At 52.2% G+C, this 12,673-nt stretch overlaps 1 protein-coding gene across 7 annotated transcripts in view; it reads right to left on the minus strand.

Annotated features, from left to right (window-relative positions):
- Window positions 1–12,673, minus strand: part of cplane1 (ciliogenesis and planar polarity effector 1) — a 31,464-nt gene that overhangs the window by 4,634 nt on the left and 14,157 nt on the right. For 4 of the 7 annotated variants that reach the window (XM_024380765.2, XM_024380766.2, XM_024380767.2 and 1 more), the window contains exons 20-43: window positions 11,842–11,983; window positions 11,643–11,752; window positions 11,358–11,510; window positions 11,111–11,222; window positions 10,613–10,949; window positions 9,446–10,439; window positions 7,654–7,808; window positions 7,331–7,580; window positions 7,164–7,222; window positions 6,736–6,843; window positions 6,381–6,615; window positions 4,657–6,279; window positions 4,280–4,520; window positions 3,964–4,199; window positions 3,734–3,836; window positions 3,018–3,212; window positions 2,471–2,530; window positions 2,099–2,132; window positions 1,815–1,946; window positions 1,528–1,708; window positions 1,388–1,443; window positions 701–892; window positions 399–565; window positions 112–216 (exon numbers count right to left, since the gene is read on the minus strand). In XM_024380765.2, coding sequence (XP_024236533.1) covers window positions 112–216; window positions 399–565; window positions 701–892; window positions 1,388–1,443; window positions 1,528–1,708; window positions 1,815–1,946; window positions 2,099–2,132; window positions 2,471–2,530; window positions 3,018–3,212; window positions 3,734–3,836; window positions 3,964–4,199; window positions 4,280–4,520; window positions 4,657–6,279; window positions 6,381–6,615; window positions 6,736–6,843; window positions 7,164–7,222; window positions 7,331–7,580; window positions 7,654–7,808; window positions 9,446–10,439; window positions 10,613–10,949; window positions 11,111–11,222; window positions 11,358–11,510; window positions 11,643–11,752; window positions 11,842–11,983 — 5,980 coding nt within the window. The remainder of the gene's footprint in view (window positions 1–111; window positions 217–398; window positions 566–700; window positions 893–1,387; window positions 1,444–1,527; window positions 1,709–1,814; window positions 1,947–2,098; window positions 2,133–2,470; window positions 2,531–3,017; window positions 3,213–3,733; window positions 3,837–3,963; window positions 4,200–4,279; window positions 4,521–4,656; window positions 6,280–6,380; window positions 6,616–6,735; window positions 6,844–7,163; window positions 7,223–7,330; window positions 7,581–7,653; window positions 7,809–9,445; window positions 10,440–10,612; window positions 10,950–11,110; window positions 11,223–11,357; window positions 11,511–11,642; window positions 11,753–11,841; window positions 11,984–12,673) is intronic. The other 3 variants (XM_024380770.2, XM_024380769.2, XM_024380768.2) reach the window with 3 other exon arrangements.

Consider the following 12,673-nt stretch of genomic DNA (forward strand, 5'->3'; position numbering starts at 1 on the left):
ACCGGGTTTTTGTAATCCCTTACATGTAACATGGTTACATGTAATCCGTTACTCCCCAACCCTACCTAAACATGGCTACTAAGATTACTCAACAGCTTGGCAGTGTCTCACCTTGCTGGCTGGGTGTCATCGGCCCAGTCCCAGTCCTGCCCCTCAGGTCTGTGATCATACCCCGCCGGGTCACGTGGGAGAGACGATCCCCTGGCAGAAAACTCGCTAACGCCCAGGAAACAGACACACTGGTCAGTCACTGCATCTGGCAACATTCTACCCAAACATTCTAAATGCTATGGATCCCAGGTCATCACATATCAATACATTTTGTTAGCGTAAACCCCTAGATATTCTTAGAACACCAAAATCAAAAGAGATTGTTAGTGGATGGTAGAAGCCTTAACCTGGTCTGTGCAGTCCCAATCTGGAAGTCAGTGTCTCCTGCCCCCCTGATGACGCAGGCCTTCTTTCTGAACGTGGTGTCACCCCTGGAGAGGAGAGGGAGCGGGCTCTCCCAGTCTGGGGTTTGGTACTGGTCCTCCTCCTCCCCCCAACAGAGAGACTACGACCTCTGGGACGACACAGAACGACAAGGATCATCCTCTATCCCTCTCATTATAGTTTTAGACACATTTGTTGAAAACTGTTCTTAAAAACCAAATTGTTCTTAAAAACCACCCAGATGTGAATACCCTACGAGGTGTACCTGGGGCTGCTGCGGGTGCTGCCGACAGTCTGAGCTGTAAGGGGTCGTGTGGAAGAGGGTCGTGAGGAGGTGGAGGGTAGGTTCAGGGTGCGGTTGGCGTTAGTGGGCAGGGTCAGTGGGGTGGTGAGGAGGTCTGTGATCAGACTACAGGCATCGCGGGCCCGCTGATTGTGGTGCTCCAGCAGAACCGTCCTAAAGGTCCAAATACACAACATATCAACACACATACACGACTCTAGTACTTGGAACACTTGCATGTACATTACCGTATAGGACAGTTTTATTGCTTCTTTAATCAGGACAACAGTTTTCAGATGTGCTAACATAATTGCAAAAGGTTTTTCTCATGATCAATTAGCCTTTAAAATGATAAACTTGGATTAGCTAACACAACGTGCCATTGGAACACAGGAGTGATGGTTGCTGATAATGGGCCTCTGTACGCCGATGTAGATATTACATTTGTATTTTTATTTTAAATCTGCCGTTTCCAGCTACAATAGTCATTTACAACATCAACAATCTGTTCAATTTGATGTTATTTTAAAATTGACCCCAAAAAAGTGCTTTTCTTTCAAAAACAAGGACATTTCTAAGTGACCCCAAACTTTTGAATGGTAGTGTATCTATCTGTATGTCTGTATATCTGTATGTATGTCTGTTATCTATCTGTGTTCGTGCTCATACTTGTCTTTCTCTTCCTTGATTTTCTTATTGATGTTTATATCTTTGGACGTTGGTTTCTGTGAAGAGAAATGGTGTCTGAATGAAGGCACTGAAAAAATAATCAGAACACAGAATGTAAATGCGAGTCAGAAGCCTCTCACCAGTGTGACTGGGGCCGAGAAGGGTTTGCGTTCCCTCTCCCTCTTCTCCTCCCTCTGTCTGCGGTACTCGACCAGTTTCTCCCTCTGTTTCCTTCTCATCCAAACCCTCAGCTCTCGCCTCTCCTCCTCTGCTCGCATGCCCCTCTGTCCCGCCCTGCCGCTCTGTTGCTGGTCCAGCCTGCTGTCAATCACAAACACATCACTGCTGAGAGCCAGTCAAAAGTGCTCGAGATGGTGACAATCAGAGGAGGAGTATGTTTAGAGCTGTTCACCATGCAGGTTCCTACCTGTTGAGGCGGGCAGCTTGGGTGTGCGACAGCCCCAGGGCCGTGGGGGAGATGCCTCCCCCCCTCACCAACTCCGTCAAGATGTCTGCCACATCACTCAGCCCACTGAGACCCAGAGTCTCCTCTGCCCATCTGAGGAAGACCGGAAAGGCAGGAGGAGAATAATATGTGATAGTTCAAACCACAATCACATCTATGGAATAATGCTCACACAGAGGGTAACCAACAGTGATCATTTAACATGTTCCTAAATAGATGACCGATATCAGTTTTCACATACTTACGTTCCAGGTGCTCCATCCATAGTGTCTGTTAAATCTGCAAGAGGAACACAATCAACATACAGTTTACTAAATAGGATGATACAGATCTGAATGCTGCTGCAAGGGGGTGAGTTATGCAGCTGTCCAGTGTCTCTTCCAAGTATGTCGACCTGAAACACAAACTAGCACAAACCAGAGACATGCAAGTACCAGGTGTACTATTACAAGGTGAGCGTGCCTGTATGTGGGATGTACTACCTTGTTCAGGGGCAGAAGGACACGTGTCCACTCGCAGTCTCTATCGGTTACAGCACAAGTGTGTATGCAGAGTTAGGTAACAGCACCGAGTCCCAGCCAGGTGTGTGTGACAGTGTGTGTGTGTGTGGCTCTTACCTTGACCCATGTCCCACACACGCTGCTCTGGTTCTGGTCTGACGGGAGACAACCACAGGCCTGCAACCGCAGACAAGACAGAGATGCCATTCAACTACAGACAGAGATGCCATTCTACGCAGACTGAGATGCCATTCTACGCAGACTGATCCCCAGTTGATATACTGTAGACCTCAGGTCAGACAGCCTGGTTAGAGGCACAAAGCAGGGATGTGTGGTGCTCGGGTAGACAGACACTAAAGTTACAACTGTGGTGAGCCAGTAAGAGGAGTATTAGATGGTAGCCTGGTAACTGGAAACACCACAACAGACCACTACCACCTGCCGAACCACTAGGGACTCATAAGAACTGCAATCACACTAACACCATCATGGCTCACCATTATCTACTAGGGAGATATTTCCATTGGATCCAATGGCCAATAATGTATCAACAATGCCATGACAAGGTAAGCTAATAGCGATCTGTTGACACATGTTAAGAATTGTTTTACGAGCACAACTATATTCCCACAGTAGGAATGCTTGCTGCAGAGGGCTGCTATACCTGTGGGTGTGGGCTGGTGCAGGGTCGAGGTGCTCTGGACGGCATGAGCGCGAGGAGAAAGAGAGGAGGGCTGTTTCACACCCCAAGGAGCAGAGCTGACTATGACACTATCAGGTCCTTCCTCCTGCTCCTCCTCTTCCTGTCGAAGTTCCGCTAGCTCAGGGTCATGGTGCACGGACAGACGTGATCGCCACCCTGCTCAAAAGGAGAGGATACAGACATATACAGAGTCAGGGGGGGTATGGCAGAACTGTTGTTGTTGTCTGGTGTCAAGACGTTTGGTCTGGTGTCAAGACGTTTGGTCTGGTGTCAAGACGTTTGGTCTGGTGTCAAGACGTTTGGTCTGGTGTCAAGACGTTTGGTCTGGTGTCAAGACGTTTGGTCTGGTGTCAAGACGTTTGGTCTGGTGCCAAGCCTGGCGCACGCTTCCAAGTCGTAACGGTTAGCGCATACATTATGGCAACATTTGGTTATGTTTGAGCACACAAGTCGAAGTTCGGTAGCTGAAGTCCACGCCCCTTCTTCTGTGACTGGTCAAAAGTACTACTCCGAGTAGGAGTGGGAACTACGGACGGGGTTCCTCAATGAAACGCGTGTTGACATTCTAAGAGAGACAACTAGTTTCCATGCACATTTTTGAAAGGAGTATGCGAGCACAGGCGTCCGCGTCGCCTAGCCCGAATTCTGCTAGGAGACGCCTTCACTTTGGATCTGACCTTCTGGTGAGACGGCCAGAGTCACTGTCTTGTTCACTGGTGTTCTTCCCTCCACCCTTTCAGGAGCCATGGCAGGACCCAGAGTCTCAATGGTTCTCACCAGCTAAGAGAGGGAATACTTCATATTACACATACGGACTATCAGCAGACTCACTGACTTGCCAATCATCAGGCCGAAAAGTAGACAGGCAGGATGAGGTGCAGAAATGTAAATCCCAAAGCTACGTTACCAGTCTGGTATTGGCAAACTCTCTCTCCATGTGATCTGCAATGTTCTGCAAGGCAGCTAGCTGGGCGTCCATCTCAGACAGACGGGCAGCCACCTGGATCACTGGGGCCCTGGATGGAGCTCCGCGATGGGTCTCCAGGCAGCGGCCTGGGGCTCTCCTCTCCTGCAGCAGACTGCGAGTCACTGGGTCTCCACTGGGCTCAGGGTGGGCAGGTGGGAGGGACGCTACAGAGAAGCCTGGAGGAGACACAGGACATATTACAGACAGAGACAATATACGGCGTACAACTGTTGTTTTAGCAGAGTGAATCGATTACATTGACTCAGACCACTTGGCTGAGCTTGGGGTTGGTCGTCCTCTGTGCTGGTGTCTGCAGTGAGTTCCGAAGGGGCTGAGTTGGTGACGGAGGCTGCCAGCAGGTGGAGCTGTGCTGAGGTGGGGGGAGAGGGCTGAGACGGGGTGACATCATGGTCCCGCACCGCAGGGCGGGGGCACGATGGCAACTCCTGTAGCAGGGCCCCATCCTCCAGATCTATCACATTTATGAACTGACGACCCTGTGCATCCGGAGAGGCAAGGAGAGAGAGATAAGACCATTAAGTAGCATTTCATAAAATGCCTGAAACAGTAAAGATGATCTGTACCGGTGTACTGAACATTCCACTCAATTCTGTCATTAAATAGTCCTCTCACTGTGTTTCTCTCCTGTTTCTCCCCCGATGTCTCTGTGTCGTGGACAGGAGGGTCTCTAGGGAACCGCAGATTCAGGAACAATTCAGGAGGGAGAGCAGCAGGTCCAGAAGCAGCAGAAGTGACAGTAGGTTGGGCAGAAATGCCTGTATCTGAGTGAGGAGAAGCTGGGTCTGTGTTGGTGCAGGCATCGTGGCTCTCAGGAGGCCTCTTGTGTGTAGAGGCAAAGGCATGGAGCTCAGCTGCAGTAGACAGTGCCTTGTCCACCAATCCCTGACCAGTCAGCACAGAGTCAAATGTCCCAAGAGGGAAGACATAGCCCTCCCCAAGAACAGGCTCTGCAGGCTCGTCCTCATTGCACTCTAGCGGGAGTATGATGGAGTCCTCCGGTCTAAATGTGACCTCTGCTTTCTCTCCCTCTCTCCTCAACCTCTCCACACGTCTCTTCTGCCTCCTGCTGGAGTTGATGCTGGTGGAGGGTGTTGCAGGGGTAGGGTTCTGTGCCTGTGCGTCCACTCTGAGGAGTTGTAGTCTGGCCTCTGCCCCCCTCTGTCTCCCTGCAGCCCAGCCCATCAGCTCCCCCAGAGGGATGAGATGTGGCACGCGGGCCGGAGGGGTGGCTTCGGGCAGCATCATCCTAGGAGGGTCTGGGTCCCTCTGGAGTAGCTGTAGTCTGGGGTTGTGGCCCATGGCTGCTGGGGTGACAGTCAGGGGCCTGGAGGAGTGTGGGAGGGGTATGAGAGCGAAGGTCGTAGGGGGGCGTGGGTCAGGGTGGAAGCGGAGGAGGGGGAGGCCGTGGACAGGGGGAGGTCTGTGGGATGGGAGGGTAGGAGGCAGGTGACGGGGCTCAGCCCCTCTGGACCTCTCCACCCTGGTCTCTGGATTCTGGAGCGGGGGCAGTGTGTTCCTGGGGGCCTGGTTGGAGGGATAGTGGGAATACTGTGTCAGATTGAGGTGTGATGGTGGCGCGGTGGACTCTCTCTCTGCCTCCCTCGATCTCTCCTCTGCCCTCCTCAGAGCGGCTGGGTCATACTGGCTGGGGTTCAGGTGGGGGGGCACGGCAGTGCTGGGTCTCCTCTCAGACGGGGGTCCCCAGGCCTCACGTACAGGGGCTGTTTTACCATGCCGCTGGAGGGACAGCAGGGGAGGGTGCAGCTGAAGCAGCTTCAGTCCTGAGCTGTAGGGAGCAGTAACCTGTGAACTACCACCAAAGGGCAGTAGCAGAGGGGCACTGCAGGTGGGGTCCACAGTGGTCTGAAGCCCATGAGAGGATGAGATCAATGTCCTGGTCTGCCCCTGGATATCTCTCAACGGCTCGGGGTGGACGGCCAATGGCTGCATTTCGTGGATGGGGGGTTGGTCTGTGGGTCTGTGTCCCCCAGACAGGGGCTCTGAGGCTAGAGGGGCCTGAACCGAGCTCTGGGTCTGAGGCATAGGGGACATGTTGTTCTGGGAGGGGGTCAGATTCAGGTGAGGGAGGAGAGTGTTAGGGTGGGACAGAGGCGTATTGGGGTGTGGATAGGGCACATTGGACTGGGCCGGGAGTGTGTTGTTCTGTAAAACTGGGAGGTTGACAAACGACGCTCCAACCACCTGCATCAAACTCATGAAGTTGATCTGCTGCAACTGAAGAGAGAAACACGAAGCAATCGTGAAATAGTCCATGGCTACATACATACATTTATGTATTTTCCTCTGCCTTGTCTGATGTTCAAATTTATATCCACCTGGACCAGTCTGAATAGCTCATCCTGTAAGAGCTGTCTGACAGGGTCTGTCTGGGCAGGCAGGGTCTGGTTGGGAGCAGAGGCAGGGGCAGGGGTCGGATTGGTGCTCTCCTGGGGCAGTCCGCCGTTAGGGGCAGAGTCTGCTGCCTGAGCCCCAGCCTGAGGCCCTGCCCCGGGAAGGGGTTGGAAGCTGGCATTGGGAGGGCCGTCTGATCCTGAACCCTCACTCAGAGTTCTGAGGAGGAGAAAACAGACCAGGTAAATGTCACAAATGCAGATTTGAAGGGTAGTGAACCAAAGTACCTCTGTAATATTTTATATGGAACTAAAAGGATACAAAACAATAGTGTGTTACAGTGTGTTTTTGTTTGGGCTCATGTACATATTTCTTGTCACTTCTTCAGTAATATCTGATGGTCTTCTCAGGGAGCCATGAGACAGCAGATTCTCTGCCTCCTCCTCTCTAGAACACACAAACATTCATGTAAACATAAACATGATGTGAAATGACTTTTCCAAAGAGACATAAAACAAGCCCTCTAGTAACTGGCTGCTGCTTTGGTTACAATCCACAGTGTCGGTCACGTCGAAATAGAATGAATAGAATCCATTTCTATGGTCTGTCATACCAAACTGTAGCTTCTGTTTACTATCACCACGGTAACAGTAGCCTACCAACTCACCTCGACCAACCAGCCACGGTTTGGCTCTGGAGTCAAATAGTAAATGAGAACAACAACAAAGAAATGACTTTTCCCTATGTTTCCCACACCCAGAACTCACTGAGAGCTGACAATGTCCTCTTCCCTCTCTGAGCACCGTAGATCTGCCAGCGTTAATGCCTGGGGAGAAGAAAGGATAGACAAACTTAGTGACCAGGTGCCAACCAAACACTTCATCTAGCAACATAGAGGAACGCTCATGGTGCGATTGTGATTGGCAGTGCCCACCTGGCCTGGTGGGCTCAGTGTTGGACGGAGGCTCTTGATCTGGACAGAGATGTTGAGGATTGCGAGAGAGGCTGATGACCTCAAGGCCTCGTCAGCATTGCTGTCCTCTCCTTTTTCAGCAGAAAGGTCACACTTGTTGTCTGGGAAGTCTGCCACCCCACTCTCAGGGTTTAAGTTCACTCCCATAGGGTCAGAAAGCTGTGAGGTCTCTTGGGATGTCACTCGTTCCACCCCCTCAGTCTGTGAGCCACTGTAGAACAGAAATATATTAAGATCCTCTCTGAGCCATAAGAAAATGATAAAACACTCATACACACACTCACTAGGACAGTTCGCAGTGTTGGGGATCCTGGTCTGGCAGAGTAATGGGTGTGCCAGCTGATGCAGGGTAACCTGTATCCACACTGCTCTCCCTCTCCAGCTTCCAGCCCACCTCAGGCTGCAACACTGGAGCCACTGTCCATTGCCTCTCTGGAACCTGGGGGTGGAGGGGAGAAAGGAGAGAGTGTTTTCGGGCATATTCAATCTCTCCCTATCCCAGTCTGCTGTCCCCACATGCTTCAAGACGGCCAGCATTGTTCCTGTTCCCAAGAAAGCTAGACCCACTTCAATTTGCTTACCGCCCCAATAGATCAAAAGACGATGCAATCGCCATCGTACTGCACACTGCCCTATCCCATCTGGCCAAGAGGAATACCTATGCTGTTCATCGACTATAGCTCAGCATTCAATACCATAGTACCATCCAAGCTCATCATTAAGCTCGAGGCCCTTGGTCTGAACCCCGCCTTGTGCAACTGGTTCCTGGACTTGCTGACCGGCCACCCCCAGGTGGTGAAGGTAGGAAACATCCCCTTCACTCTGCTGATCCTCAACACTGGGGCTCCACAAGGGTGCGTGCTCAGTCCACTCCTGTACTCCCTGTTCACCTATGACTGCGTGGCCAAGCACGCCTCCAACTCAATCATTAAGTTTGCAGATGACAACAGTAGTAGGCTTGATTACCAACGATGACGAGACAGCATACAGGGAGGAGGTGAGGGAGTGTGGTGCCTGGAAAACAACCTCTCACTCAACGTCAACAAAACAAAGGAGATGATCGTGGACTTCAGGAAACAGTAGATGGTGCACCCTCCTATCCACATTGGGACTGCAGTGGAGAAGCTTCAAGTTCCATGGCATACACATCACTGACAAACTGAAATGGACCACACACACAGACAGTGTGGTGAAAAAGGTGCAACAGAGCCTCTTCAACCTCACGAGGCTAAATAAATTTGTCTTGTCACCTAAAACCCTCACAAACTTTTACAGATGCACAATTGAAAGCATCCTGTCGGGCTGTATCACCTGGTATGGCAACTGCACCGCCCGCAACCGCAAGGCTCTCCAGAGGGTGGCGCGGTCTGCCCAACGCATTACCGGGGGCAAACTACCTGCCCTCCAGGACACCTACAGCACCCGATGTCACAGGAAGGCCATAAAGATCATCAAGGACAACAACCACCTGAGCCACTGCCTGTTCACCCCGCTATCATCCAGAAGGCAAGGTCAGTACAGGTGCATCAAAGCTGGGACAGAGAGAAATGAAAAACAGCTTCTATCTCAAGGCCATCGGACTGTTAAACAGCCATCACTAGCACATTAGAGGCTGCTGCCTATAGGCATAGACTAGGAATCACTGGCCACTTAAAGGAATGGAACACTAGTCACTTAATGTTTACATATCTGGCATTACAAATGTCAAATGTATATAGTATATTCTATACTATTCTACTGTATCTTAGTACGTTCCGCTCTGATATCGCTCGTCCATATATGTATATAGTCTTAATTCATTCCTACTTACATTTGTGTGTATATGTTGTGTACTTTATTAGATATTACTGCACTGTCGGAGCTAGAAGCACAAGCATTTCGCTACACCCGCAATAACATCTGCTAATCACGTGTATGTGACCAATAACATTTGATTTGAGATAATGAGAAGAAAGGAAACCTGTCAGAGAATTCTGGTCTATGCCAAGTCTGGTGGTTCTCATCACTCATGGCACACAGCCCACTCACCTCTCTATATATGGTTAATAAACAGTTCATAGAACACTGTGTACTCACCTGTAAGTTTGCGCTGTAGTGGTCCATGCCTAGCAGGGCGGCGGTGTACCTGTGCTCCAACATGCTGAGGGCCGTGAGCACCGCAGGAGCCGAGGCTTTGACCCGAATAACCACCCCACCTCCAGCTACCTCTCCTCCGCCCGCCTCCCTCTCCTTCATCCGGCTGGGTTGTCCCAGCAACACCCTCTTATCAGCCCAGCGCACCATCCACTCCAGCAGCCTGCCCAGCCCTGGGAACTGGGCCTCCAGTTTGGGCTCCAACTCCTGCTGCAGTTCTACAGCCTCCACGGAGCACAGGGGCCCGAACGCCCAGCCCTCTGATGGTTGCTCCCAGGGAACAGAACTCTGACCGGGGCTCGACTTCGAGCCAAGGCAGCTTCTTTGAGGTGCGGGTTCTGGAGCTGGGCTGGCTGACCTGGCCTGCAGACTGAAGCCAAACAACCCCTGCTGCCTGCCAGTCCTGAGCCCAGGAAGGGACAGGACACTGACAGGTATGCTGGCTCTGGGTGTAGGGGGCTCACTGTGGAGAAACAAAGGGGTGGTAACGAGTACTGGTTTGTAGCAGTGTCCTGCTCTGAACACGGGGGCGTCACTGCCCCCCTGCCTCCTGGTCGCTTGGCGCCCATCTCTCTGGCGGCGGCGGAGGGTGGTGAGGACATCGAAGGTGAGGGAGTGCAGCTCCCTCTCTCTCAGCTGGCTACAGAAGCCCTTCAGCAGGGGAGGATCACAGCCTGTGTCTGGGTCAGGACCGTCCTTCTCCAACACGTAGCTGAGGAAGAGCTCCAGGAAACGCAGGTACTCTGCATCCTCCAGCTCAAACTCCCAGGTCCCCACCACGGGCAGGGTCAGAGAGGTGCTGTCCTCCCCCACAGCAGGGTCCTGGGCTGGGCCCGTGCAGCTCTGGTCTTCCTCCTGGGTGCTCCCACCCTCAACTACTTCTACTTGACTTCCAGGCTTGTCTGCTCGGTCCTGCACCCTCACTCTCTTGCTGATGCTGAAAACAAAAATAGGTTACACCACAAATTCCGCCAAAGAGAAACTTTTATCCAATCAACTTGCCTGACGTTGCCACAATGGCCATAAAAGGACAAGGTTTCAAAGTAATGATTGATTTCTTAACAAATAGTTCTGACAGATACAAATTTCATCAAGAAAGCCTGAGTCTACCTGTGAGGAGGCCTGCTGTGCAGGTCAGGAGAGAGAGCCACGGAGTTCTCGGCCGTGTCTCCATCGCTGTACACCAGGGGGCGCCCACAGTCCGTCAGGGTGCTGTTACTCAGACTGGCCCCCAGGGAGAATCTCTCCAGCAGGGCTACAGCCCCCTGCCCTCCTCCCCCCCTGTCCTGCTCCTCCTCCCTCTCCCATAGGTAGAGCTCCAGGGGAGCCAGGTGCCTGGCCAGACGCTTCAGGTCCTTCCTCCTCTGTCTGAGCCGCTCCTGCACCAGAATCATCATCACCTCCTCTCCCTCGTCCTCATCCCCCTTCTCACCGTTCTGTCCTGAGGCTGGAAGAGAGAAAGAGAAGGTCAAGGAGCGAATGAAGATTAGTAAGAAACATTAGCCTTACCTTACGCCAAGACAGTGGGTTTGATTCCCGGGACCACCCGGACGTAAAACGTATGAACGCATGACTAAGTCAGTTTTGATAAAAGTGTCTAGTAGTTACCTGGGACAGTGCAGTGCCTCAGTCTCCGCAGGAGTGAGTTGTACTTCTCTCTCAGAGGGACCCTGACTGACTCCTCCTCCTCAGGGAAGGCCTGCACCAGAGACTCTGCCACCTGGAGGAAGACAACAGCCTGGGGTAGGAGACGTGATTCCACTCTACTTTATACCTCTCCTGTGTGGGACGCGGAAAAACACAATGAACCGAATAGGAATGCCTGTGAATGAGGTGACTGCCGGCTCAGGTTTACCAGGGGTACAGGGGGTAGTTCAGAGACCAAGCTGAGGAGGGTGTCCTGGAGGATCTCCTCAGCATTGAGGAATCGGGAGAAGGGAAGGAAACGACAGGCCCAGTGGAGAGCCTCCTCGCAGGCTGCGGTCACCTCGCTGTCATCTGCTGGGACCTACAGGATGAAATACACACATAAACAAGTTGTTAACAGAGCATTGATTATAGAGGATCTCACACACCACACACGCACACACACTGAAGAAGATATACCAAGCAACACAGGAAAAAGGCCTTTGTGTGGTACCTGGGGATCTCTCCCATGGTTCCTTGCAGCCTGATACTTCCTGCAAGACATTGAGAGCTGGTCTCTGACATTCAGCATCCAACACAAGCCACACAGCTCCCTGAAGCAGACTGGAGGGAAAAGGCTTCGGAATTAGGCCATGCTTCAATGGCTGAATGTAGTTCAATGGTGTGACAAACAGTCAAAAAAAGTATCTTACTGATAGTTTGTATAGTGACAGAGTCCATGGTTCTGTCCCCACTGGGTCCCAGTCTGAAGAATCCACTGCGGGTCACAAACTTCATCAGAGCCTCTGGGAAGGCCTTGGTCACACACTGCTGCTGGGAGTACTTCTGACGGATCTAAAGACCGACCACCAAGTTAGTCCCCTCATTTCACTCAAAAAGATAGTCACATTCATACAATCTATTCTATAAAACAGGATAGGAGGGGGGGTTAGATGGTGTGGGGACAGAGGGCTGGAGACAGGGGTAAGAACAGGATAGGAGGGGGTTAGGGGTTTGGGGACAGAGGGCTGGAGACAGGGGTAAGAACAGGACAGGAGGGGGTTTGGGGGACAGAGGGCTGGAGACAGGGGTAAGAACAGGACAGGAGGGGGGTTAGAGGGTGTGGGGACAGAGGGCTGGAGACAGGGGTAAGAACAGGATAGGAGGGGGTTAGAGGGTGTGGGGACAGAGGGCTGGAGACAGGGGTAAGAACAGGACAGGAGGGGGGGGGTTAGAGGGTGTGGGGACAGAGGGCTGGAGACAGGGGTAAGAACAGGATAGGAGGGGGTTAGAGGGTGTGGGGACAGAGGGCTGGAGACAGGGGTAAGAACAGGATAGGAGGGGGTTAGAGGGTGTGGGGACAGAGGGCTGGAGACAGGGGTAAGAACAGGACAGGAGGGGGTTAGAGGGTGTGGGGACAGAGGGCTGGAGACAGGGGTAAGAACAGGACAGGAGAGGGGGTTAGAGGGTGTGGGGACAGAGGGCTGGAGACAGGGGTAAGAACAGGATAGGAGGGGGTTAGAGGGTGCGGGGGACAGAGGGCTG

Source organism: Oncorhynchus tshawytscha, linkage group LG20, assembly GCF_018296145.1.
Source record: "Oncorhynchus tshawytscha isolate Ot180627B linkage group LG20, Otsh_v2.0, whole genome shotgun sequence".
Classification (NCBI taxonomy): Eukaryota; Metazoa; Chordata; class Actinopteri; order Salmoniformes; family Salmonidae; genus Oncorhynchus; species Oncorhynchus tshawytscha.